The sequence below is a fragment of the Ranitomeya variabilis genome, chromosome 2, assembly GCF_051348905.1.
Source record: "Ranitomeya variabilis isolate aRanVar5 chromosome 2, aRanVar5.hap1, whole genome shotgun sequence".
Classification (NCBI taxonomy): domain Eukaryota; kingdom Metazoa; phylum Chordata; class Amphibia; order Anura; family Dendrobatidae; genus Ranitomeya; species Ranitomeya variabilis.
The window spans coordinates 1,041,736,657-1,041,760,345 of NC_135233.1; the positions used below are offsets into that span (position 1 = coordinate 1,041,736,657).

Here is a 23,689-nt window from a genome sequence, read left to right on the forward strand (position 1 = left end):
ATTTTTGGATTTTTTCCTGGAGGATCGAGGGCTTCGCCTACAAGTGTGCTGTTGGTGAGTATATACTCTGTGTTATGTGTTGTATGTACTGTACTGTGTCATGTATGTGTATTGTGTGTAGGTGTTTGGTGTAAACTTTACTATTGTGCTAAGTCGCCGGACACAGGGACAACTCTCCCATCCTAATACCGGATGGGAGTAGTAGTCCCATACGGCGACTTAGCACAATGGTGGCACTAGCGTCGCATGGGGACACACACACGCACACACACACACACACACACACACACATACCAAATCAATCAAACGGCCGACACGATCCCCATGCGACGCTATGCCTCCATGTCTCTCCGCCCACGCACTTCCGGCCCCGCACTTCCGCCGGCTTCCCCGCACTTCCTGCTGCAGCGGTTCTGCACATCAAACCGCAGTAAAACACGCAGATATATTTTTGATCTGCGTGTTTTACTGCGATTTTGACCTCACAATGGAGGTCTATGGGTGCAGAACCGCTGCGGTTCAGGAAGAAGAATTTACATGCTCCTTCTTTTTTCCGGGAGCTATTCAGCACGGCTTTTTTTTTAAATTTCCGGACCATGTGCACAGTGTGTCCTGTTTTCCATAGGGTACAGTGTACTGTACCCTGCATGGAAAACAGCTGCGGAACCGCAGCGGCAAAACCGCCGCGGTTCCGCGGTAAAAAACGCACTGTGTGAACATGGCCTATGTGTGTTTTTTCAAGGAATGTTTTCACAGTTTTTGCTCTATGGCAGGATGCATTATCATCTTGAAAAATGATTTCATCATCCCCAAACATCCTTTCAATTGATGGGATAAGAAAAGTATCCAAAATATCAACATGAACTTGTGCATTTATTGAAGATGTATTGACAGCCATCTCCCCAGTGCCTTTACCTGACATGCAGCCCCATATCATCAATGACTGTGGAAATTTGCATGTTCTCTTCAGGCAATCATCTTTATAAATCTCATAGGAACGGCACCAAACAAAAGTTCCAGCATCATCACCTTGCCCAATGCACATTCGTGATTCATCACTGAATATGACTTTCATTCAGTCATCCACAGTCCACGATTGCTTTTCCTTAGCCCATTATAACCTTGTTTTTTGCTGTTTAGGTGTTAATGATGGCTTTCTTTTAGCTTTTCTGTATGTAAATCCCATTTCCTTTAGGCGGTTTCTTACAGTTCGGTCACAGATGTTGACTCCAGTTTCCACCCATTCATTCCTCATTTGTTTTGTTGTGCATTTCCTGTTCTGGAGACATATTGTTTGACATTTCCGGTCTTGACGCTTTGATGTCTTCCTTGGTCTACCAGTATGTTTGCCTTTAACAACCTTCCCATGTTGTTTGTATTTGGTCCAGATTTTAGACACAGCTGACTGTGAACAACCAACATCTTTTGCAACATTGCATGATGATTTACCCTCTTTTAAGAGTTTGATAATCCTCTCCTTTGTTTCAATTGACATCTCTAGTGTTGGAGCCATGAATCATGTCAGTCCACTTGGTGGAACAGCTCTCCAAGGTGTGATCACTCCTTTTTAGATGCAGACTAACGTGCAGATCTAATTTGATTCAGGTGTTATTGAGTATGAAAATTTACAGGGTGATTCCATAATTTTTTTCCTCAGAATTGTGATTCCATAATTTTTCCCCTATGCTTGGTTAAAAAAAGTAACCATGACTGACTACCACATTTTTTGTTCTTGGTTTCTTTGAGTATTTCTTAAAGCCAGAAAGTTGCTATTTGAAATGACTGTAGTTTTGTGCCATGTCTGTGATCTGCTTTTTTTTCTACAAAATAAAACAACTGAATGGAAATCCTCCAAGGCCGGTGATTCCAAAGTTTTTTGCCAGGGGTTGTACTTCGAATAGGTGGCGCTAGTGTTCGAATCATCTTCCTCTCTGAAGACATAATTTTCATATTTCATTACACAGAGGAGCATTGCATGGCGTTTAAGTCTTGTCATACTGGCATGCCACTCTCCACGAGGAGAAACCTCACTTAGTGACAGAACGTTTCTCCCCCTTCTCTTTTCTTTCACATATGAGAAAAACTGACGAAACTCAGACTGTATGAAAAAACTGACATGTGAATGATTCAGGTCAGTGCAATTTCTCACCTATTTGTTTTTCATTGATCTCTGCCAGAGTTGTCAATAATGCAAGAGGAGGGCGGATATGGCTGGAATATGAGGTGGTGCGTCCATGCGCTGACTTGTTTGGCCATCACAAATGTGCACAGAGTGTCTGTGCTTGGCTTGATGAGTTATGTGCTAAAAGACTCCTCTTAAAGAAAATTGTCCTATTGGGGCCATTGGTGCACCATTGAGCGTAACCCCCTTGAGCTGGGACAAGTGGTTCTTGTGTATGCCAGATCCATAGTAAAACTTCACAGGGACACAATATCACCGCCTGCTGTATTGTATTGTCATTTGCTTGCAGTATTTAAAAAGGTTGGAATTGGAACAGGTGTCGCGAGCACCAACATTTGGAGTCATCGGGTGGGGTGGATGGTGTCACAGTTCTGGGACTCGTCCATTGAACATTTGGAAACATTCCGATTCCATGCTCTAAAAATAAAGTCATCGTTCAGACATGCATGAAACGTGGTTAGAGTATGGACATCAATGCACAGGCCGGCCATGGGGCCTCCTGGCCCAAAATTGACAGCTGCATAGGCATACATGAGGCTGAGAAGTTTGGGTCAGGAGACCTACAGCCAGTCCACTGAATATTGAACATGTTGCCCCAATTTTGTGTTTAGTCCACGAAAAATCATGATGATGAGACTGCAAGGTGGGGGGGGGGGGCCCTCTGCATACAGGCAGTGTAATAATCTGCTGGCCATGCTTTCTCTGTATACAGGCTGTGTAATACTCAACATTTTTTGGGGTGCAAAGAATGAGGAGAGCATCAAATAGTAGATGTGGCCTTGTTGCTGGTGAAGCTGCTGCAGGGAGAGGACGTGGTCAATCTGTGCCTGATGCGCGCCCAAATGAAATACCTTCCTCTGGTGCAAACAGGCGACAGGACATTCTGTGTAATTTCGAGTCCCTCTAGATGAATGGTGAGGCCAGGACATGATGAGGCGGTTTTAGGCTGGATGGCCCTACCCTTGTGGCCTTACATTATACAGGATAATGGGCAAGGAGCCAGTCGGTTCCGGTGGCTGGAGTAGCTCTGGTGGTGGTGTGGCGGCAGCAGGGTTTTCGAGTACCACTTGAAAGTTCTGTATGTAGGGAATAATCAGATGTGTTACAGAATTCTACACGATGAGGGATACTCGGGAGAAGTTTTGGAGACTATCGGATGAGGATCGTACGATTGTGGAGTTCTTGGGAGGACCAGAGATTGCATGGTGGGAGATTAGTTCAGAGATGTATAGGGAAGACAAATTTTGGACGGTTTTGTAGGTCAGTGTACATAGCTTGAAGTGGATATGTTGTGGAATTGTGGATCCCACAGGACTTGTCCATACAGTTGGCTGAATAGAGAAGTATACGAGCCGCACCCAGCCATTGTTATACTCCACTGCAGTTTGTTGTATTTGCCATTCTCAATGTTTTGAGGCCTCCCCAAATTAAAATAAAAACTGCTGTTGTGCAGAGTACTCTGACAGACTGTTTCTGTAAGGGTACTCTCTAAAAAAAAAAAAAAAAAAAGCCCGTGTGTAACTCCAGTGCACCACTGTCCCTCACTCGAGCTGCGTCCGGCCCCTACGCTAATCAGAGCAAAATGGCGGCGCCACCCATAATCCAGCATTTATACAGGCCAGGTCACGTGGTGCGCCGACCAATCATAGCCATGCCAATACTTGGCTCCGGGAGTGCCCACAGCCTAAAAGCTTGTTGATTGGCTGCACTGCACATAGCAAAAACCTGGCGACAGATTCCCTTGAAGATTTACCTGGAGTCCAAACTAATTTTGTTGGAATTGAGCAATAGCTTTCACACCAATGGCATACAAGTTATTGTTAGCTTTCTAAAGATTTTTGCAGCATTTATATTTCCCTTGGATCTCACAATACACTCCTTTCTGACTAAGGATTCCCAAATGCTTTGGGAAGAAGAGCTTCCACCTATAAGGGTTGTTCTCAAGTTCTCTTGAGCAGCTCACAACTCTGCAGTCTCCTCACTTCCTGGTTCCCAGTGGGGCGAGATCTCCTCCTTGAATGACAGTTCTGGTGAGCAGCAGAGATGTAATATGAGTAGAACTATAAAGTTCTGCAAAAAATTCAGCTATCACTGTATTTTCAAATGGAGGCCTGCTTTAAATTCTTTAATTTTGTAAATTTGGCAGTTAAAGGATGTAAATAATTTCTTTAGGTACGTTTGTATCATGACTAGTCAAGGAGCTAGTGCTGGTTAAGTGGGTTGCTCAGGATTTAAAAAAAGAAAAAAGCTGCCTACTCCCAAAACAGTGCAATATTTGACAATAGGCAGCGTCTGTTACTGCACCTGTAGGTGACACTAGAGTTTTTCCTTTTTAAAAGATGAGGTCATTTGCATATTCTTCCCTTGGAGTTCGGCCTGTAAGATTTCATGTACCAGTTGGATCTCCTCACTGAGAACTAGTATCTCCAGAAGTTCCTGGAAAGGAGTGGACATTTTTGCTAATGTCATTCTCTCCTTTAAAAAACCAAAGGTCTTCCTCTCTCTAGGGCACTTTGGAATGCCCGCTCTGTCTGCAACAAGCTCCACGTGATCCACAATCTCTTTCCTTCCTGGCCCTCACTGAGACCTGGATGACGCCCGATGACACGGCCTCCCCTGCTTCACTGAGTTACGGTGGCCTCCAGTTTACCCACACTCCTCGCTCTGGCAACAGACATGGTGGAGGAGTGGCTTTCCTTCTTTCTAAAAACTGCTCCTTCAACCCCCACACTCCTTATCCTCCCTTTCCAGGTTCACTGTTGGTAGCTACTCTCCCTCTAATCTCCAAATGGCTGTCACATACCGACCACCGGGCTCAGCCACTGCCTTCACTGACCAATTCTCCACCTGGCTTCTTCACTTTCTCTCTGCTGACATCCCCACCATTATAATGGGTGACTTTAATATCCCTACTGACACCCACCAGCCTCCAAGCTCATGGCCCTTACTTCATTGTTTGGACATACTCAGTGGTCCTCCACAGCCACCCACAGGCCACATTATTAGAGACACAAGGCACAGAGTGACAGTTCAGGCCACATTATTAGAGATATGAGGCACAGTGACAGTTCATGCCACACTATTAGAGACACGAGGCACTGAGTGACAGTTCAGACCATATTAGAAACGTGAGGCAGAGTGACAGTTCAGGCCACATTATTAGAGACACGAGGCACTGAGTGACAGTTCAGACCACATAAGAGACACGAGGCACAGAGTGACAATTCAGGCCACATTAATAGAGACACGAGGCACTGAGTGACAGTTCAGGCCACATTATTAGAGATAAGAAGCACAGAGTGACCTTTCCGGCCACACTAGTAGAGACACGAGGCACTGAGTGACAGTCCAGACCACATTATCAGACACGAGGCACTGAGTGACAGTTCAGACAACATGAGACACGAGGCACAGAGTGACAGTTCAGACCACATGAGACAAGGCACTGAGTGACAGTTCAGACCACATAATTAGAGACACGAGGCACTGAGTGACGGTTCAGGCCACATTATTAGAGACAAGGCACTGAGTGACAGTTCAGAACACGTTATTAGAGACACGAGGCACTGAGTGAAAATTCAGACCACACTATTAGAGACACGAGGCACTGAGTCACAGTTCAGGCCACATTTTTAGAGATATGAGGCACAGTGACAGTTCAGGCCACATTATTAGACACGAGGCACTGAGCAACAGTTCAGACCACATAGGAGACACGGGGCACAGAGTGACAGTTCAGACCACATTATTAGACACGAGGCACAGTGACAGATTAGGCCACATTAGTAGAGACACGAGGCACTGAGTGACAGTTCAGACCACATTATTAGAGATATGAGGCACTGAGTGACAGTTCAGGCCACAGAGACACGAGGCACTGAGTGACAGTTCAGGCCACAGAGACACGAGGCAGAGTGACTGTTTAGGCCACATTATTAGAGACACGAGGCACATCATTAGACACAAGGCACTGAGTGACGGTTCAAGCCACATTAGAGACACGAGGCACTGAGCGACACTTCAGGCCACATTATTAGACACGAGGCACTGAGTGACGGTTCAGGCCACATTATTAGAGACACGAGGCACTGAGTGACGGTTCAGGCCACATTATTAGAGACACGAGGCACTGACTGACGGTTCAGGCCACATTATTAGAGACACGAGGCACTGACTGACGGTTCAGGCCACAAGACACGAGGCACAGAGTGACGGTTCAGGCCCCATTATTAGAGACATGAGGCAGTGACAGTTCAGGCCACATTAGTAGAGACACGAGGCACTAACTGATGGTTCAGGCCACATTAGTAGAGACACGAGGCACTGAGTGACAGTTCAGACTACATTATTAGAGATATGAGGCACAGTGATAGTTCAGGCCACATTATTAGAGACATGAGGCAGAGTGACAGTTCCAGTCACATTATTAGAGACACGAGGCACTGAGTGACGATTCAGGCCACATTATTAGAGACACGAGGCACTGAATGACGGTTCAGGCCACATTATTAGAGACATGAGGCACTGAGTGACGGTTCAGGCCACATTAGAGATATGAGGCACAGTGACAGTTCAGGCCACATTATTAGAGGCACTGAGTGACGGTTCAGGCGACAGAGACGAGGCACTGAATGATGGTTCAGGCCACATTATTAGAGACAAGAGGCAGTGTGACAGTTCAGGCCACATTATTAGAGACACGAGGCACAGTGACAGTTCAGGCCACATTAGTAGAGACACGAGGAGGCACTGAGTGACAGTTCAGACCACATAAGAGACACGAGGCAGAGTGACAATTCAAACCACATTATTAGAGACATGAGGCAGAGTGACAGTTCCAGCTACATTAGTAGAGACACGAGGCACTGAATGACGGTTCAGGCCACATTATTAGAGACACGAGGCACTGAGTGACGGTTCAGGCCACATTATTAGAGACATGAGGCACTGAGTGATGGTTCAGGCCACATTATTAGAGACATGAGGCACTGAGTGACGGTCCAGGCCACATTATTAGAGACACGAGGCACTGAGTGACGGTTCAAGCCACATAATTAAAGACGCGAGGCACTGAGTGAGGGTTCAGGCCACATTACTAGAGACACGAGGCACTGAGTGATGGTTCAGGCCACATTATTAGAGACATGAGGCACTGAGTGACGCTTCAGGTAACATTAGAGACATGAGGCACAATGACAGTTCAGGCCACATTAGTAGAGACACGAGGCACTGAGTGACAGTTCAGACCACGGAGACATGGAGGCACTGAGTGACAGTTCAGGCCACATTAGAGACACGACGCACTGAGCGACAGGTCAGGCCACATTATTAGAGACACGAGGAGGCACTGAGTGACAGTTCAGACCACATAAGAGACACGAAGCAGAGTGACAATTCAGGCCACATTATTAGAGATATGAGGCACAGTGACCGTTCAGGCCACATTATTGGACACACAAAGCACTGAGTGACAGTTCAGGCCACATTAGTAGAGACACGAGGCACTGAGTGACAATTCAGACCACATTATTAGAGACACGAGGCACAGTGACAAATTAGGCCACATTAGTAGAGACACAAGGCACTGAGTGACAGTTCAGACTACATTATTAGAGACACAAGGCACTGAGTGACAGTTCAGGTCACATTATTAGAGACAGGAGGCAGTGAGTGACAGCTCAGACCATATTATTAGAAACGCGAGGCAGAGTGACAGGTCAGGCCACATTATTAGAGACACGAGGCACAGAGTGACCGTTCCGGCCACATTAGTAGAGATACGAGGCACCAAGTGACAGTTCAGACCACATTATCAGAGACACGAGGTACTGAGTGACAGTTCAGACCACATGAGACACGAGGCACAGAGTGACAGTTCAGGCCACATTATTAGAGACACGAGGTACTGAGAGACAGTTTATGGCCCATTATTAGAGACACGAGGCGCTGAGCGACAGCTCAGACTACATAAGAAACACGAGGCACTGCAGAATACATGTTATATTTTATTGTCAATACGGTTAACATTTTATCATACTGCTTTCTGTATAAAACATGCACTTTGAGGGATATTTAGGCGTACAGCATGAACGAGCCCACATAAATTATATTTATATATATACTTTTTTTTCTTAATAAGACCATGTAAAAATAATTCCAATAAGCACCTCCGAGGTCCTTATTTCTTTCAATTTTTTTTTTCTTTAATTTTTTAATTTTATTTTTTTACATCCCAGCTAAACATTCTTCAAATGCTCCGATACGAAATGTATTCAATAACCTAGAGCTAGGTGCTAGAGAACCGTTCCTGAAATATTAAAATACATCTACAGTATGACTGAAGCTTGTGACAGCCCATGTTTTATGTGCGTGTGTGTAGGTGTGTGCTAGAAACACTTAAAAAAAAAAAAAAAATACATTTATTCAATCATCGATGTCTTTCTCGCTCTGTAGAAATAAAAACATAAGTAGAACACAAACCAAGGCAAGCAAAAAAAAAAAAAATGCACTTAATGGACACCCCTTTCTTCCAGGAGGGGAGCACCGTCGAGGCAGCCATGTTGTGGGTTAAAGTAGTATTTTTCAGAATGCATTTTTGGAAATGGCAACGTCTCTAAGGCACCAAACAATAAAAATGGGCAGCAGTTTGGTTAACTATTCAGTTCATACAGTTTATGCACATTTCTTCCCTTTCTATGGGAGTCTGTGCAAACCGTCGAGGCAGTCTACTGTATAGCTGATGAATCAAACCTTCATCACCCACTGCTTCTATGAATATATATGTGATACTATGCAAAACTAATCCCAATGTCATCAACGTAGTTGTGGGGTTACCCCTTAATTAGCTGAACCCATGTAAATACATACCCCACCCACAAAAAGGCTGCGGCTTCGGCACTTACTAGGGTACATTTTTTTTTTTTAAATATAGAGAAATTCAGATTTTGGAGACTGCTAATACTGAGGGTCGAAGAAAGTGTCCTTGATGGAAAGGAGGTTCATCAGAGTAGACTTCTAGAATTCTCCAAATACATTCAAAAAGAGGCAGAATCTCCCCACCCCAAAAAAAAAAAAAATTTGTGCGACCAGTCAGCCCCCAACCAAAAGGGCTGGAATTAGTGCGACCAGTCAGCCCCCAACCAAAAGGGCTGGGGCTTGGTCAAACTAGATTGATTGATTTTTTTAAATTAAGGCATCCAGATATTTTTTTGGAAGAAGATATTCGCAGTTACACAGGCTTCGAGACTGAATGTACTCAGCTCTTGCATGCAATTTATTTTTTTTTATTTTTCAGAATCCCTCGACGCGCGTCGGACCGAGGGATAAACACTATGGCTTTGTACATGTGCATAGTCACAACCGCAAGTATTGGTCAAGGAGTACAAAAATAAAGGGTGGCATTCTCACAAAGCCTCGGTACGATACAAATATATACACGGTCCTTTTATTCTTCTCATCCAAGAGCCCATTCATTGGCGGAGCTGTACGAAGCACCAAAAAAAAAACCGCTGTGGAAGCTGTCAGCTGCGAGACCGGCGCTCTTCTCTAGTCTGGGTGTAGTGTAAAGATTCGAGGAGAAAACTCTGTGGATCCAGCACTCGTCTCCCAATGTTCTTTGTCCGGAATTGAAGCGGTAAAAGCCCCCCCAACCCCTCTCAAAATTTCCATTACAAAGAATCAGGAGTGTAACCTGGGTATTAATCCCGGGTAGGGGTCTACGTTATCACAGTGACTTCTGACCACCCTGAGCTTTCCAAAGTCACTCATCAGGAAATAACATTATTCCTTTTTTTTTCTCTTTCTATATTGCAGCAACATTTTTTTTGTAAACCTCTGATATATATAAGCACAGTCTTTTTTTTTTTTTTGGAAAAATATAGTTTTTTTTAATATTTTGGACACCTTATTTTTGCGTTCAGTCTTATTGTTTTCATTGAATGGAAGAAATCATCTTGAAATGGGCACTGCATTCACAGAAGGCAGTTAACTGAAAGACAAAAGGAAGAATGTTAGCGGCAAATAAATAGATGAGTCCCATGTACCGGATTAGGAAAAACAAGGAGGATATAATTTATCAGTTCCTGATGCAAGACTAAGTCAGGGAGCCATAGTTAATGCTTTATTATATACAGCCTCACAAGAATGGTACAGGGGGCACAAAAAGTCATAAGGTGGAGGTGTGGGACGCCATAATATGTCTAATGAGCAGCATACCCTTCTTGGCTGAAAGAAAAAAATGGGACCAGTTCAACCACTACAGGAATGCTATGGAGCTGGTGGTCATCTAAAAGAACAATGATACTGAAAGGGAATGTGTCATCAGAAAATGACCGACTGCTTAAATTAGGTACGAGAAATTAAAAAAAAAATATATATATATATATATATATATGTATATATATATATATATATATATATATATATATATATATACATATATACACACACACACAAAAACTACTGCCAAAGCTAACACAGTTGTCTATATGTCTTCTAGACCTCCTCTGCCTTCAACAGTCGACCTCTCCCTCCTACTACAAATCCTCTCTTCCGCTGGCGTTAAAGACCTTGCCCTTTCCGGGATCTCCTCATACCTCTCCATCCGCACATTTAGCATCTCCCACTACACCTCCTCCTCTTTGTCGGTCTTCCTCAAGGCTCTGTTATGAGGACCCTACTCTTAATCTATACCTTAGGCCTAGCATAGGCCATAAAGTAGCACGGCTTCCAGTACCACTTATATGCTGATAACACTCTGATCTACCTTTCTGGCCCAGACGTCTTTTTGCTGTCCATAATCACAGAGTGTCTATCAGCCAAATCCTTCTTCTACTCTCGTTTCCTAAAAGCTCAATGTGGACAAAACAGTACTCCTCATATTCCCTCCATCTCTCCTAATGCCCATACCTGATCGATCTATCACAGTAAATGACACCACACTTTCCCCTGTAAAGTCCATTGCCTAGAAGTAACCCTCAGCTCTGCCCTGTCCTTCAAACTGCACATCCAAGCTCTCTCCACCTCCTGCTGCCTCAAACTCAAAAATATTTCCAGAATCCGTCCTTTCCTCAGCCATTATTCTACTAAAATAATAGTGCATGCTCTCAACATCTCCACCACGACTACTGCAATATCCTTCTCTGTGGTCTCCCTGCTAACAGTCTCGTACCTCTCCAGTCTGTCCTAAACTCTGCTGCCCAACTAATTCATCTCTCTCCTCAATACTCCTCCACTTCGCCTCTTTGCAAATCCCTTCATTAGCTGCCAATGCCCCAATGACTCCAGTTCAAACCATTATATTGACCTAGAAAGGCCGTCCATATTCTGTCTTCTCCATACTAATCTCCCGTTACCTAACCACATAATTAGAGGTCCTCTCAAGACCTTCTTCTCTCCTCCACACTTAGTTCCTCGCCCAATCGCCTCCTAATCATTCCCCAATACTCTGGAATTCTGTGCCCCAACACGTCCGATTACAAGCCAGTTTTGGAACTTTCAGACGGAACTTGACAACCCATCTCTTCAGGACGCCTACAACCACCAATGACCTCCTGCCACCTAACCACCACCGAAGCTGCTGCAGCCCTCTATCTTACTGCCTCCTGCACCGTTATCCTGTACACCAGGGGTCCCCAACCTGTCGTTTGAGAGCCACATGTGACTCGAGGGCCTGTGATATGATATGTGGCTCGCGGCTGTCTGCCAGCTTTGTGCATTAGCACCAGGTGAAGCAAACCGCTATTAAGAGCAGATCTCTAGATGGTGACTTTTGTGCGTAGCCCTGCACAGAAGAGCAGATTTGAATGGGGGTAAGCTAGGACACCATGGAAGCTTGGCACTCTGCCTTGATTTCAGTGGAAAAGCTTTGGCTGTGATTATACCGGTAATAGGGGGTTCTGGGTGTCACTACTGTGAGTGGGGCAGGAGCTGCATGTGCCCCGCGACCCTCTCTCTGAGCTGAATGTGGCTCTCAAGGTCAGAAAGGTTGGGAACGTCTGCTGTAGACTGTGGGCCCACAAGGCCAGGGCCCTCTGTACCAGTCTGCCATTGTTAGCTGTTCACTGTAACTTATATTTGTATTTTGTATGTAACCCCTTCTCATGTACAGCATCGGGAACCAATGGTGCTCCAACAATGTTCACCTTAGCCACTAAGCCCAATACTAGACTCCTACTGATGATGGCACTTCTACATACAGTAAAATAACACAGGATCCATCAGTCACATTTAGGAAATGTCACAACTCACCTCCTCATCCTCTCTGCACAATTATATGCAAAAGTGAGACAAAAATACATTGAACATAAAAGCCTAAAATAAAAACGAGGTCATTTTCTGATGACATTTCCTTCAACGTACAGCATATTCTTGCATTGTCTGCCGCATAATAGGGGTTAACAGAAAAAAAAGGTCCAAAACTAGTTTTCTGGACAATGAAAAACAGTAACACTGCAAAACCAATATCACACAATCAGCATCCAAAAAAACCCCAAAAAACCCACAGCAAAACAAGCAATACAGAGAACAATGCTGCCGACTACAACTTGTCTGTAACCACACCGGACACGGCTGCAGCTCGGAATGATTGGCAGTGGGTTCCCAGATCTGGACTCGGGGGAATATAATATTTAATGCCCCTCCATATACCCGCGTTCAAGTAGAGCGTAGATATAGATACGGTACATGCTAAATAAATCCATGACTGTAAGGTTAGGGCTACATGGCGACCATAGATTGTGCTATGCTATGAAGGTTATGCTGCGATCTGCAGGGTACTGCGGCTACGACAAACACCACAAAGTCAGAACCAGTTGCGATATAGCAGCGGCATAGCGTGATCTTTGGCTGCATAACCTATGTTATCGCCAGCTAGCCTCAGCCTTAATGGGAATCCCTAACAGAAGACAATATGTACAGACAGTGGTTTGCACATAGAAGCCTGGATTTGGGTCATACTGGAGGATCCATGGACTTCAGAACTCTTGATATTGAAAGAACCCAGCATGGTTCGTTCAAAAGTTCCAGTCATCCCCCACTGTGCTCATAATCTTCTAATTATGTTACCCAAAGCTGATATTAATGACCATGAAACTGGTGGCACCACTCAGGTGTCGAAGACCAGAGGCCACCAGCTGCTCTCCATGGTCATGGATACTGGTTTGGACTCATGGCTCCCAGGTTTTGTATTCTGTAGGTCATATTAACGAACATTAAACTGGTGGAACCACTCAGGTGTCGAAAAACAGAGGCCACCAGCTGCTCTCATTGGTCACCGATACTGGTTTGGTCTCATGGCTCCCAGGCTTTGTTTTGTGTAGGTCATAGTTCTGGCTGATGTTCCCCATAAGTCACCCTGAGGGGCATGCTTTCACCAGGGAGACACACATCAAAACCACAAAAAGCAAGCAGGGGTGACAAGGTTGGGATCAAATATGCATTCCAGGTTACCGCTTCAGAAATCAAAAACATCATCCCCATCATCCTCCACGTCATCCAGAGACCAGTCCCAGTCTTTAAAAGCCAGGTCAAGCAGTCTGCAACAGGAGCGTTGACATTTAAGATAAAGGCATGTGAAGAGACCCTCCATATTCCCCAATGGACTCAGAAGACAGTGTCATCTCTAAACCAAGAGCAGAGAACATAGCGTAGAGGAGGACCTGGAGGTCCCGGGTACTGGATGTGCCCACCATCGCTGAAATGAGCACTGAAAACCCATGCAGGACTATGCCATCTTGTGAATCAGTGCGGCCATCAGCAGATTTCAGGATCTCTGCTCACAAGTCCCATCACTAATAGGATCAACCAAGGTTTGGACAGTGGTGGAGACAATATGGACCCACAGAGTGTGGACCCCAAAAATGATAGGTACTCCCTGATCTAAAGCCTCACCCAGATGTCCTTTTCTTTTTGGGAGGGGGGAGCTTTGTATACGAGAAAAAATATTATGTGTTCATTTTTACCATAAGTGAGGCATCCTTATTTCTAACATGCAAGAAAGTAAAATAAATAGTTCAAAACGTATCCTTCCCCTTAAGCAGTAAAAATGGACAGTGCTCAGGTGATACACGGATGGTATCTGTACGCCAACTTTTTTTTTTCTTTTCCACCCATTGATTTGCATTGGCAAGTTTGATCGGCTTGGATCCAAAACGGATATGTTGCATTTTGTATTTTTTTCTGAGGTCAATCTGTCCCCCCAAAACCACTGATGTGTCACAAGCCCCATGCACTATAATGGGCACATGCTCAGTCTACGGAAAATGGGCAGAGGACACATTTGGAAGATGGACATCGGAATGAGGCTTCACATTAATTTAGGAAAGGTGCAGATGAGCGTATTTGTTGTCCGAACGCGATCCGACAAAACATGGGTTTGCACTCGGGCCAATGTTATTCTATGATGCCGTGCACATGTCCGCTTTTTTTTTTTCCTTAGACAAAGACTGTCCGAGAAAAAAAATTGCTGCATGTCTGAGTTTGATCTGATATTCGGATCGCAATAGGCCAGGTCCGTGGAAACCATCGGACTGCAGTTGGATGACATCTGGGTGCAGTCTGATTTCCGTGCACTGACACAATAGAGAAGATGGAGAAATATTTTGCTCCATCTTCACCTCATCCGAGGATCTCTGACCACACCACCCTGACCACACCAATCCGACCGCACCACACCAATCCGACCGCACCACACCAATCCGACCGCACCACAACAATCCGACCGCACCACAACAATCCGACCGCACCACAACAATCCGACCGCACCACAACAATCCGACCGCACCACAACAATCCGACCACAACAATCCGACCACAACAATCCGACCACAACAATCCGACCACAACAATCCGACCACAACAATCCGACCACAACAATCCGACCACAACAATCCGACCACAACAATCCGACCACAACAATCCGACCACAACAATCCGACCACACCGCAACAATCCGACCACACCGCAACAATCCGACCACACCGCAACAATCCGACCACACCGCAACAATCCGACCACACCGCAACAATCCGACCACACCGCAACAATCCGACCACACCGCAACAATCTGACCACACCGCAACAATCTGACCACACCGCAACAATCTGACCACACCGCAACAATCTGACCACACTGCAACAATCTGACCACACTGCAACAATCTGACCACACTGCAACAATCTGACCACACTGCAACAATCTGACCACACTGCAACAATCTGACCACACTGCAACAATCTGACCACACTGCAACAATCTGACCACACTGCAACAATCTGACCACACAACAATCCGACCACAGTGTAATTTGCATAACTGATCTGATCTTCTCGGATTATAAAAAATACGCTCGTCTGCACCTGGCCTAAAGGTGCATCATTGAGAAACGCTAGTGGCAGAGCCCAAAAAGTTAAAGTTCTGGGGTGAAGTACCACTTGTTTCCTCAAGAGGGAGACAAATAATAAATGTAACCTGGTTGCCCATAAGGCTGGACCTGAACAGCTGGGCGGATATAATGCCATCTGACTTGTCTTCTTACTTTTACATGGTTATTCCAGCCATAGACATTTATGGCCTATCCTCAAGATAAATGTCTGATAGCTGTGTGCACCCACAAAAATAAATGTGAGTTACCGAGCGGTCGCCCCACCAGACGGACCCAGATCTATCACACATGAATAACTGGAATAAACTTTTAAATGGAAAATCGCAAACTAAAATTAGCATTTACTTAAAATGTAAAAAAAAAAAAAAAAAAAACCACTTGCATTACAATACTACATATGCCGACTCTACAAATGTATTAAAAACACCAATATTATTTAGGAACAGAAATAGTACAAAAAAAAGTATTAAAGGGGTTTTATTCCCATCTTCAGAGATGTATATTGTCGAATAGCGCTTGTAAAGACGAGCACTTCTGCAATTTGCATCTTATTAAAATTTGCAATCGTTCTTGAGATATTAACACTTTTCTTTTGTTGACAGCTGGTTGCTTAGGAGACCGACCACCACTGCTGTCTTTATTTAAGTACTGTGCCGAAGCTGGCAGGGATTAGGATGTAACTATTTGCTCCATTAATCCCAGCCGGCTTCAAAACAGCGCTTACAAGCCCAATATAGCAGGACCTGTAAGAACTGTACATGTTACACTGACTAGCAGAGGTGGTCTGTCACCAAGGCAACAAGCTGTAAACAAAAGAAAAATGGAATAACTCAAGAACGGCTGAACATTTTAATAAGCAGTAAATTGCAAAATGGCTTGTTTTTACAAGCTCTATCCGACAATATCTTATTAATGACAATGGGATTAACCCTTTAAAAAATGATTGAAATGAGATGACATGATGGTGACAGTGGACAGGAAAGAATAAATGGTGATGACGACCTGCTTCATGGCAGGCTAGTAGCAGAATGCCGATGTGCCAACCTGAGCTAATAGTCTAAAACTACTGCAAATCTAAGTACAGAAGGGGTGACTGACGCTCGCATAGCGGGTTAGTGCTGACTGCAAAGTGATGCATGCTGGGAACATGGCGGGTAGCTGACCACTCTTACTGTTGCAATTGAAAAATGTAAAAAGAGTCAATGGAGAATGATTCGGAGGACAGGAGCAGAGCTAGAAACAGTGAATGGAATGTGACCAGTGTTTTAGGTGAAGCACACGTTACCTAAAGCTGCTGAGCGACTTAACTGAGAACCTGTCAGTGAGCTCCTTCTGATAAACTTGTGAGGGCGCTTTCAGATGTCTGCGATCCCTGATCACACTGCACGGACTGTCCACGAGTCTTCCGAACCAGAGTCTGACAACTTCACATATTTCTATGAGGCTCTCACGCTCGGGTTAGGGAGACAAGCGGCCAGCAGGGCTGTGGTGTCGGAGTCCATTTTGGTGGAGTCGGTGTCATGGAAATTGAGGAGTCGGAGTTGGAGATTTGACTTACTGACTCCACAGCCCTGGTGGCCAATCCATGAGATCAGACTAATGATCACTGAAAGAGCCCTCACTGTATTTTTGCAGACTTCCTTTCAGGTGATTTATGACCACAACAAAGTTCAGCTAAACTCCGATGTGAAACTTCCCGGTCAGAAGGAGCTGACTGATTGATTCTCAGTTAACTCTTTCGGCAGCCAGGTGCAGGGAATAAACAGCCAGTAAAAGCTAAACGATGCAATATTTTAAAAAATATATATATTTTTTTTTTTCGGAAAAACACGCATTAACATAGAAAGAAAAAAGTGTCTGAATGTCCACTGGTGACAAGTCACCGGCCTGTGGACGCAGGCCGTACATTACAGATCTGTGTGGTATAGGATGGGTCTATCTATGGGACTCTGCTACGCCCCTGTGCACACGTTTTCCGTCTCACTGTGATTGTCTGTAGCGTGAACCTGTAGAGTCTCCATGTGCCCACCGGTCAGGCACATAACCTTACTCTGCTCACGAGTGCCCACTAGTAAGGCAAAGTATAACTATCGCGCAGATGCAGCCGAGAGCGGCGGGCAGACCTCCGGCAGAGCAGTAATATTCTTACCTGGATTTGTTGTTTGGAGGAAGTTGTCGACTAGGCCGCCTCATCGACGGGTTTGGCTGTACCTTTATGGAAGTTCTTGGAGAGGAGCGGGCGAAGGGATCAGGAGCGGGTGGCTTTTTTGGGATTTTTTTCACCAGCCGACTCACCCACTTCTGCTGCTCTTCTGTGGAGTTCGCTAATAGAAGTAGATTCTTAGCCGTAGAAATATCATAGTTTACTGGAAGGAAAGAAAAAGAAACGCTTAAATTATACTGGAGAAAGCCGAATCCTTCAGTGGTGCAGCCTCAGGCTTCGGGCCCGAAACTTCGAGCACTTACATCTCAGCAGAGGAGAAAAATGTAAAAAAAACAAACAATTTTTCACATTTTTCTTTTTACAAGGATTTTGTTTATACATTTCTCCTGGTAAGTCATGAGCAAAATTTTCCATTCATTTTTTTAAAGCGTCTAAATGTAATTTTTGCCACCGACTAGACTACAACTCTCTATCTGAAGTGGATCCGAAATGACATGATATGGCTGATGAGTCTCCAGCTTGTGCCTTCAAGACTCTACATGAAGCCACGTCAAAAAGCTTGTCTTAAAGAGTTATTATCAAAATATTACATTAACCCAAACTCATAACTTATTGATCAGTGGGGATCTTCTGATCCAGATACTGGGGAAAGCAGGAACCCGGAATCGGGCTCTTAGGAGCCCCATCCTGAATGGGCCGGAGGTGGGAATATTCAGCCCTTCATTAACTGTCTATGGGACACCTGGAAAGTCTTCTTGGCATCACGGGTCGGACCCCCGGCGATTAATATTTAGGGAATGACCCTTTAAAAACTATGACAAAATTGTATTTTTTGCCCTGCCCGGAGAGACATCGTGTCCCATGTACCTTTGCAAGGTGCTATCATCTCCTCTTTTTTATCCATATGGTCCTTGTGGCACTTGATATGGCAGCGCCGGCACTCTAAGGCAGCGGGGGGCTTGAACATGTGCCACAGGGGCTTCATACAGGCATCACAGCTTGTTGGGAAATGGTATAACGTGGGGATGAACTCGTGTCCTTTGTGGCAGATATAGTTCGATTTCTCCACTGGATCCACTGGGAATTCTTGCTCTTTTTTGCTTTCTCCTTCATTGTCATACAAAATCTATGGATAAAATAGATATATATTATTACATCTCTGCTCATCAATAGTGAGAACACAAACTGTCAGGGAAATTGTGACCTATGAGGATTTTCATTAGGCCTACGGTAAATATCAAAAATAAAAACCCAAAAATACTGAAAAAATGTTAAATATGACGTCTGGATTCTGATGAAAGATCATGATGGAAATTATCTTTTAGGTCATATTTCCATATATTGGACATGCAGAGTTATTTCCCCAAAATACTCAATAGTGATCCGCACTGTTTATTGCTTTTTAAATTATTTTTAATGTTTTTTTCGCTTTTCGCAGTTGTTTCTAAGCAGTATTATTATGATTTTTTTTTTAAAAGTAGGAACACTGCAATATCACACAACAAAACTATTGTGATTTCTCAAATGCCTTCCAGGCTTCCCAAAGTACAGGGGGAAGAAAAGAAAACCCTGAACATTCTGAACATTAAACCTGTCCATGTTTCACTTGCCTGGAAAATCCGAGGAATTTCTTTAGCATCCGCCCGATACACGTCTGTCTGAGTTACCTGTCGCACGTGGAATAGTTTACTGTGAACACAATAATTCCAGTGTTATAAAATGAGAGACAATATATTCTACACAAACATAACACTTTCACGGTATGCTGTAAAGCGAGATACATCAGCAATGCTGACACCTAAAGGACAATATGAGAACTGCAAGATTTGTTACTTTTTATATGGATAATAATAATAATAATAATAATAATAATTTTATTTATATAGCGCCAACATATTCCGCAGCGCTTTACAACTTATAGAGGGGACTTATACAGACAATAGACATTACAGCATAACAGAAATCACAGTTCAAAACAGATACCAGTAGGAATGAGGGCCCTGCTCGCAAGCTTACACTCTATGATATGGATAGTTACGAGTTAACTACCAAGTTATTATTATTATAATAATTATGGATGAGTGAATTTACAGAAATTTGCTTGATTTTGGCTGAGAAATTTGTTTGCATTAAATGTATTCTATACAAATCATACTAAACGCTGGATTCTTAAAAAAAAAAAAGTCTGCTGTGCCATTTAGACCTCACGAAGTCATGAAATCATGTTCAGTGGTGGCGGAAAGGGGCGTAAAAGTGGGAGGGAGAGGGGCCTAACAGTGATGGGGAGAGGGGGCGTAACAGTGGAGGGAGAGGGGGGCGTAACAGTGGAGGGAGAGGGGGGCGTAACAGTGGAGGGAGAGGGGGCGTAACAGTGAGGGAGAGGGGGCGTAACAGTGGAGGGAGAGGGGGCGTAACAGTGGAGGGAGAGGGGGCGTAACAGTGGAGGGAGAGGGGGGCGTAACAGTGGAGGGAGAGGGGGGCGTAACAGTGGTGGGGGAGGGGGCGTAACAGTGGGAGGGAGAGGGGCCTAACAGTGATGGGGAGAGGGGGCCTAACAGTGGAGGGAGAGGGGGCGTAACAGTGGAGGGAGAGGGGGGGCGTAACAGTGGAGGGAGAGGGGGGCGTAACAGTGGAGGGAGAGGGGGCGTAACAGTGGAGGGAGAGGGGGGCGTAACAGTGGAGGGAGAGGGGGCGTAACAGTGGAGGGAGAGGGGGGCGTAACAGTGGAGGGAGAGGGGGCGTAACAGTGGAGGGAGAGGGGGCGTAACAGTGGAGGGAGAGGGGGGGCGTAACAGTGGAGGGAGAGGGGGGGCGTAACAGTGGTGGGGGAGGGGGCGTAACAGTGGGAGGGAGAGGGGCCTAACAGTGATGGGGAGAGGGGGCCTAACAGTGGAGGGAGAGGGGGCGTAACAGTGGAGGGAGAGGGGGGCCTAACAGTGGAGGGAGAGGGGGCGTAACAGTGGAGGGAGAGGGGGGGCGTAACAGTGGTGGGGAGAGGGGGCGTAACAGTGGGAGGGAGAGGGGGCGTAACAGTGGGAGGGAGAGGGGCCTAACAGTGATGGGGAGAGGGGGCGTAACAGTGGAGGGAGAGGGGGGCGTAACAGTGGAGGGAGAGGGGGGCGTAACAGTGGAGGGAGAGGGGGCGTAACAGTGGAGGGAGAGGGGGCGTAACAGTGGAGGGAGAGGGGGGGCGTAACAGTGGAGGGAGAGGGGGCGTAACAGTGGAGGGAGAGGGGGCGTAACAGTGGAGGGAGAGGGGGCGTAACAGTGGAGGGAGAGGGGGCGTAACAGTGGAGGGAGAGGGGGGGCGTAACAGTGGAGGGAGAGGGGGGCGTAACAGTGGAGGGAGAGGGGGCGTAACAGTGGAGGGAGAGGGGGGCGTAACAGTGGAGGGAGAGGGGGCGTAACAGTGGAGGGAGAGGGGGCGTAACAGTGGAGGGAGAGGGGGGCGTAACAGTGGTGGGGGAGGGGGCGTAACAGTGGGAGGGAGAGGGGCCTAACAGTGATGGGCAGAGGGGGCCTAACAGTGGAGGGAGAGGGGGCGTAACAGTGGAGGGAGAGGGGGCGTAACAGTGGGAGGGGCCTAACAGTGATGGGGAGAGGGGGCGTAACAGTGGAGGGAGAGGGGGCGTAACAGTGGAGGGAGAGGGGGGCCTAACAGTGGAGGGAGAGGGGGCGTAACAGTGGAGGGAGAGGGGGGGCGTAACAGTGGTGGGGAGAGGGGGCGTAACAGTGGGAGGGAGAGGGGCCTAACAGTGATGGGGAGAGGGGGCCTAACAGTGGAGGGAGAGGGGGCGTAACAGTGGGAGGGAGAGGGGCCTAACAGTGATGGGGAGAGGGGGCGTAACAGTGGAGGGAGAGGGGGGCGTAACAGTGGAGGGAGAGGGGGGCGTAACAGTGGAGGGAGAGGGGGCGTAACAGTGGAGGGAGAGGGGGCGTAACAGTGGAGGGAGAGGGGGGGCGTAACAGTGGAGGGAGAGGGGGCGTAACAGTGGAGGGAGAGGGGGGGCGTAACAGTGGAGGGAGAGGGGGCGTAACAGTGGAGGGAGAGGGGGGCGTAACAGTGGAGGGAGAGGGGGCGTAACAGTGGAGGGAGAGGGGGGCGTAACAGTGGAGGGAGAGGGGGCGTAACAGTGGAGGGAGAGGGGGCTTAACAGTGGAGGGAGAGGGGGGCGTAACAGTGGTGGGGGAGGGGGCGTAACAGTGGGAGGGAGAGGGGCCTAACAGTGATGGGGAGAGGGGGCCTAACAGTGGAGGGAGAGGGGGCGTAACAGTGGAGGGAGAGGGGGCGTAACAGTGGGAGGGGCCTAACAGTGATGGGGAGAGGGGGCGTAACAGTGGAGGGAGAGGGGGCGTAACAGTGGAGGGAGAGGGGGGCCTAACAGTGGAGGGAGAGGGGGCGTAACAGTGGAGGGAGAGGGGGGGCGTAACAGTGGTGGGGAGAGGGGGCGTAACAGTGGGAGGGAGAGGGGCCTAACAGTGATGGGGAGAGGGGGCCTAACAGTGGAGGGAGAGGGGGCGTAACAGTGGGAGGGAGAGGGGCCTAACAGTGATGGGGAGAGGGGGCCTAACAGTGGAGGGAGAGGGGGGCGTAACAGTGGAGGGAGAGGGGGGCGTAACAGTGGAGGGAGAGGGGGGCGTAACAGTGGAGGGAGAGGGGGCGTAACAGTGGGAGGGAGAGGGGGCGTAACAGTGGGAGGGAGAGGGGGCGTAACAGTGGGAGGGAGAGGGGGCGTAACAGTGATGGGGAGAGGGGGCCTAACAGTGGTGGGGAGAGGAGGCGTAACAGTGGAGGGAGAGGGAGGGCCTAACAGTGATGGGGAGAGGGGGCGTAACAGTGGAGGGAGAGGGGGCGTAACAGTGGAGGGAGAGGGGGGGCGTAACAGTGGTGGGGAGAGGAGGCGTAACAGTGGAGGGAGAGGGGGCCTAACAGTGGAGGGAGAGGGGGCGTAACAGTGGTGGGGAGAGGGGGGCGTAACAGTGGAGGGAGAGGGGGGCGTAACAGTGGAGGGAGAGGGGGGGCGTAACAGTGGAGGGAGAGGGGGCGTAACAGTGGAGGGAGAGGGGGCGTAACAGTGGAGGGAGAGGGGGCGTAACAGTGGAGGGAGAGGGGGGGCGTAACAGTGGTGGGGAGAGGAGGCGTAACAGTGGAGGGAGAGGGGGCCTAACAGTGGAGGGAGAGGGGGCGTAACAGTGGTGGGGAGAGGGGGGCGTAACAGTGGAGGGAGAGGGGGGCGTAACAGTGGAGGGAGAGGGGGGCGTAACAGTGGAGGGAGAGGGGGGCGTAACAGTGGTGGGGAGAGGGGGGCGTAACAGTGGAGGGAGAGGGGGCGTAACAGTGGTGGGGAGAGGGGGGCGTAACAGTGGAGGGAGAGGGGGCGTAAAAGTGGAGGGAGAGGGGGGGCGTAACAGTGGTGGGGAGAGGAGGCGTAACAGTGGAGGGAGAGGGGGCCTAACAGTGGAGGGAGAGGGGGCGTAACAGTGGTGGGGAGAGGGGGGCGTAACAGTGGAGGGAGAGGGGGGCGTAACAGTGGAGGGAGAGGGGGGCGTAACAGTGGAGGGAGAGGGGGGCGTAACAGTGGTGGGGAGAGGGGGGCGTAACAGTGGAGGGAGAGGGGGCGTAACAGTGGTGGGGAGAGGGGGGCGTAACAGTGGAGGGAGAGGGGGCGTAAAAGTGGAGGGAGAGGGGGGCTTAACAGTGGTGGGGAGAGGGGGCGTAACAGTGGTGGGGAGAGGGGCCTAACAGTGATGGGGAGAGGGAGCCTAACAGTGGAGGGAGAGGGGGGCAGAACAGTGGGGTGGAACAGCCAAGAGGGTGGGCAGAACAAAGAAAATGAGGGGTGAGGAGAGGCAAGCACCATTTTTTAACCCCATTTGAGTACATTCATAGGAAATTTGATTGATTCGCTCATCTCTACTTTTTTGCAAAACTGAGTTACACCTAAAAATGTTTCCCTTTAA

General features: G+C 47.3%; 1 protein-coding gene across 2 annotated transcripts in view; it reads right to left on the reverse strand.

Annotated features, from left to right (window-relative positions):
- Positions 1-9,396: 9,396 nt before the first annotated feature.
- The window catches only part of ROCK2 (Rho associated coiled-coil containing protein kinase 2), a 160,585-nt gene continuing 146,292 nt past the window's right edge, over positions 9,397-23,689 (reverse strand). Inside the window, exons 29-33 of one of the 2 annotated variants that reach the window (XM_077291437.1) lie at positions 19,339-19,417; positions 18,596-18,854; positions 17,714-17,930; positions 13,631-13,716; positions 10,055-10,169 (exon numbers count right to left, since the gene is read on the reverse strand). In XM_077291437.1, coding sequence (XP_077147552.1) covers positions 13,635-13,716; positions 17,714-17,930; positions 18,596-18,854; positions 19,339-19,417 — 637 coding nt within the window. In that variant the 3' untranslated portion in view covers positions 10,055-10,169; positions 13,631-13,634. Of the gene's footprint in view, positions 10,170-13,630; positions 13,717-17,713; positions 17,931-18,595; positions 18,855-19,338; positions 19,418-23,689 lie in introns of both variants that reach the window. The other variant, XM_077291438.1, reaches the window with a different exon arrangement.